The sequence below is a fragment of the Lathyrus oleraceus genome, chromosome 6 (assembly GCF_024323335.1).
Source record: "Lathyrus oleraceus cultivar Zhongwan6 chromosome 6, CAAS_Psat_ZW6_1.0, whole genome shotgun sequence".
Classification (NCBI taxonomy): Eukaryota; Viridiplantae; Streptophyta; class Magnoliopsida; order Fabales; family Fabaceae; genus Lathyrus; species Lathyrus oleraceus.
Window position 1 is genome coordinate 359,271,981 of NC_066584.1, and position 4,955 is coordinate 359,276,935.

The following is a 4,955-nucleotide window of genomic DNA, read 5'->3' on the forward strand; positions in this document are numbered from 1 at the left end:
ATATTAAAACCACTACAAGGTTGTCTAATATGAAATTAGGGTTTGTTTGATGACATTTGTTGTTAACATTTTTACATTAGTCCCTTAACTTGATTCATGATATCAGATTAATCCCTTAAGTTCATTCATTGTATCAATGTAAATCCAAATCAAATGTTACCAAGATTCATTATAGTCTCACTGTTTATGTTTAATGCGCCTATTTTTATATGGGCGTTTTAAGTCTTCCTTTATACTAGAAAACACTCAATTCACAAAATAAACTCAAGTAAAAAAAAAAGCTCAACATTCATAACACCAAGTTAACTTATACATAGATTTCTAAAGGAACAAAAATCACGTTAGAAAACTAAGCCTAATTGAAATACAATGTCAAAATTTCAAGATTCAACCATAAACTCAACATCCTGAAATCCAATGACATTTTTAGCCATCTTTTTGTGTATACAACCTTATCCTTCAATTTCAAAATTTTCTTCTTCTTCTTCCTTCAATCTTTAAATCCATTTCATTAACAACTTCTTCACATAACCACTTGAAAAAGTTACACTCATTTTCCATATGATTTATGTAAGTACAACAATCCCGGATTTTTTTCTCAAAGTTAACACGGTTCATATAACTCACAGAACGAACAATACATTTATCTTCACAAAAGCACTTTATCCTCATGTTTCTTCGAATTATATATCCATAGCTTTTGTTGTTTGACATTGAAGCATTGCTTGCACTCTACATTGGAATAAATGAAGAACACAACCAGAATAAAGATGAAAATGATGCAGAAAAAATGGCGGTTTGATTAATTTTGAGGAAGATGAAGAACAAGCCATGAGTGAAGAAGGTGAACAACGTTATTCTAAGAACAAGTTAAGTGAAAATCCTACTTTATAGTATAAATGTTGAGTCACATTTGAATATTCAATTTTGTTCTCCATCCATGTTACCATAACTTACTATTTTTTGTCAGAATTTGACGAAAATAACCAAATATAATAACGAAAGTGAAGTTAAAGGACTAACGTGTAATGAATTTTTAGTTAAAAGTCTAAAACAAAATATTAAATTAAATTAAAAAAATTGATAACTATTTTTTTTTTAAAATATGAGTTAAATCAAAGTGAGTTTCTCTTCCCAAAAAAACAGATATACCGATACTCCTTTTATATTACTCATAAACAAAATATGAGTTTTAAGATTTATTATACAATAACTCTTATTTTTAAATCAGATCAGTTATATGCAGAAATATTAGATAAAGAGAGTTCGGATTAAATTGAAATATCTTTTTTATTGTATTTTATGTTATGATGATAAGCATGAAAGGGAATAAATAAACACTAGAATCGAGGAAGTAGTACAACTAATAAAGCATTAATGATTTGCAAACCCAAAACATGACAACCAACACCGTATACATCCGAATATCACCTCTCATGCATTTTAGAAACGTAAAGGAAACCTTCCTTCTGATGTGAATCTCTATCGGATTTCTTTAAATTCAAGGAAAATGACCCCCCTCGTTATTTAATTCATCTACCTAAGTTCTTGTCGCATTTATTGTACCACCCCCACCTAGCATCTTTACTCTCCCCCCAAACTATTTTCCATTATTAACATATCTAACATTATTATATTATAACATAGCTTCCATAACCATGTGTTATTCCTCTGTCTGCATGTATACCTAACTTCAATATTTCATTCAATCTCTCACCCACTTCCATTTACCCATTTTCTTATTTCTAGCCAAATAGAAACTAAAAAGAAGAAATCATAGAGAAAAAAATGGAAGGAATCACGGCCAGTGCTTACAAGGGTTTAAAGGAGTACTGGGAAAGAAAAGGGTACAAAAGGATAAACGGGTCGGGTCATAGAAGAAGAACAAACAAGGTGGAACTCGGAGCTACCCAAACCGGAAAACGTCGGTTTTGGAGATGGAAGATCAAGCTATCACCCAAGATCCGAATCAACAGAATCCCATCTCCCAAGAAGCTCTTGACACGGGCGAGAGACGCCTATGTCAGTATGATGATGGGTTTGGCCAACTCACGGGTCATGACCGTGAGTGGCTCGGCCGGGGGATTCGGTGGGGCTCTCTCTACTGGACCTACAGGTAATGCTGGATTCAAAAGAGCCCCACCTAAAGAATACGACGAGAAGATGATTATTCAGATCTATAAATCCATTCTCATGACGCATGGAAATTTAGAAGTTGCTTGCAGACAGTAATGGTAAGAAAGAAAAAAATAAAAGACAAACCGCAAAATTTGGTTTCGTTTTAAATTGTGTTATACCTTTTCATCTTCCCACCGTTTTCAACAAGAATGATGCATTCACCTTTTTAAAATACTCGTGTCTATGTCTTTCTTTCCACTTTCTTTTTTAGTTTATTATTATGTTATGGGTTTTAATTTTAATTTTCTTAGCAGGAATGATTCTATGAATTAAATAGATTAATTAGATTCTTAGTTATTAATTTGGTTTAACATGTCAACGTCGCCGCAATATATAGGCAAAATCTGGCAAATGGGACACCATTAGTTCTTAAGTTTATCTTGTAATGTAACATTGAAATGAATGATATGGGTGTTAGTCTTTTTCCTGTGTTGGATGATGAGAGTGAATGTTTCTTTGTATCAAGCAAAAATTTAAATAAATAAAAAAAGTACGCAAGAAGTTTATATCGACTGATTAAGATGGAGAACTAACTTTTTGTTAGGTGTTTAATAATTGGTGGGTGACACCTATGTTTTCTTTGGAGAATTGTGGATATAGTGATGTAGCACTAATAAAAATAATAAAAACAATCCACGTGTAATTTGATATGTTAAATGTTTTTGAGTATTTTTGTTTATGTAAAGTCAATAATATCTGAAATACAAATAAATGTTTAATAAATATGAATGTGAGAGTTTGAATATAGCTAGATTTAATGTTTATGGGGTAATAATTTTTAAAAGTGTATCGGTATAATTTTATTGGATCATAAGAAAAAAATAGTCTAAGTAAGGAAGGCAAAACACTCGTGGGGGCGAATTGTCATGCGAAGCTATAGGCTGTTCGAAACGGCCCATGAGATTGGTTGGATCCTGATAATAGTCCGCATAGTTAGGCTTAGTCCATCTGAGTTCATTTAAGTTAGTTCACCTGAGTTCATTTCCACTGCCCACTTACCTAGTCGTCATGGAAGATGACGTGTTCCATCACAACAGACTGGGAGATAGAGTCAAAGAGGATAATCGTCTTCTCCATGATCTAAGGAAGAATAACTTTCTTCATTTCCAGTTTCTGATGGAGGAGTTAAGGTAAGGCCCAACTAGCCTATACAAATACCTCACCCTAAAAGCTGAAGAGAGACGTATAATCTTTCTCCCAAAATATTGTAGACAAACCTTCTTACAATCCTATATGAGCTAGCCCTGAACACTACAAAATTTCCTAAACACCACAAACAACCATATACAACAAGGGGTTGTCCTTATTGTACTTTTTTACCCAGTAAGGTTGGCGCCACCGTGGAGCTTGGTAAATCTGACTCGGACCTCAATTTCCCTTCCGCGTGAAAACTAGAAGGATGAGGAAGATGATGATGGCGATAACAACAATGTTGGTGAAGAGGACAGAACCATGAAGCGGTCCAAATATGCTTACAAAAACTTCTTTAATCACTACTTCAAAAACTGCTTGAACTAGGTTTTTATTCAACCATCATCTCTCATTTCTCTCTTTTTCTCATTTCATGATCCATTGTAGTTTAGGGCATCCATTTTGACAATGTTAGATTTCGATCTCCATGTCACATTCTGATTTATCCTCTTATTGTGAAGGATATTTCTCGCTCTCTCTAAATCCCACTGCTTCTCCAACCCTCAAATATCCAACATCGCCAAATGGTACCACAACTTCTCTTTCGCGACCCCAACAAGAGATTCCTTGAGTTAAACCGCCAAATTAACTCGCCGTAGTTGTCTTCAAATCGAAACTTGGGTCTATCTCCACAACCAAGTGCAACAAAGAGGAGTAAGTCGATTGTTAGGCCGTCGTTGTGGTGACTCTTGGAGCAATGACTTTCAAGTGTTTTGAAGAATACATCAGTAGAAAAGATTGGCGGTGATGAGCTGATGCATACAAGGACGAAAATTGCTTCGTCGATTTGAACCAAGCTTGGCGTGTTTGGAAAAGAGGGTACAAAGTTTCATTAAAGAAAATTGGGAAACATTTTATTTCTTACGCTCGCAATTGCTCAACAAAAAATTTCACTTACGGGAGAAACTATCACATTGGTCCTAGGTTCATCTCTTCCAAACGATTGAAGGCACATAGTGGGGGAAAATTTTATTAATCGCATACAGAAGAAAATTGATGTAAAATATATAGTTGACCTTTTATTATCAAAGTAAGCACAAGAAGATATCTTAAATTATGAGGTATGACGTTCATATGTATTTTTATTAAGTGCTTATTGCTGAATATCATCACCTAATATTAATTTATGTTATTTGTAAATTAAACCTTAGCTACCTTAGTGTTTTAACATAGTATTGATGGATCATCATGAGGGGAAAGCATTCATATTTGATCAAACACTCATCTAAAGATCAAAGACTCACCCAAATAAGTGAGGGAGACACCACATATTCACCCAAAACTTTAAGGTGATAGGTGTATGGATCATCTCACTTATATGCTCAACCTCCACTTATCTAAGCAATGTGGGACTTAGAACTCACACTTGTTTCTCAATGCAACTCACAATTATTTCTCAACAATCTCTCCCTCAAGTGTGAGTTCATCCACTGTGCTCCCCCTCAAGCGGACGCTCTTTCATCCACATGATTGTACCATTGTTAAGAGATACCATTATCTCATCATGGGCACTTCAACGAAACACGCCATCTGACCACTATGTCAGGAAGACTTTCGAAATAAGGAGTCAGTCCCTTACTTGAACC

General features: G+C 34.5%; 1 protein-coding gene across 1 annotated transcript; it reads left to right on the plus strand.

The window, feature by feature from the left end:
* The first annotated feature begins 1,404 nt into the window (after window positions 1-1,404).
* LOC127093415 (uncharacterized) lies at window positions 1,405-2,600 on the plus strand. The gene has a single exon (XM_051032337.1). The coding sequence runs from the start codon at window positions 1,789-1,791 to the stop codon at window positions 2,230-2,232; it is 444 nt and encodes a 147-aa protein (XP_050888294.1). The 5' UTR covers window positions 1,405-1,788; the 3' UTR covers window positions 2,233-2,600.
* The last annotated feature ends 2,355 nt before the right edge of the window (window positions 2,601-4,955 follow it).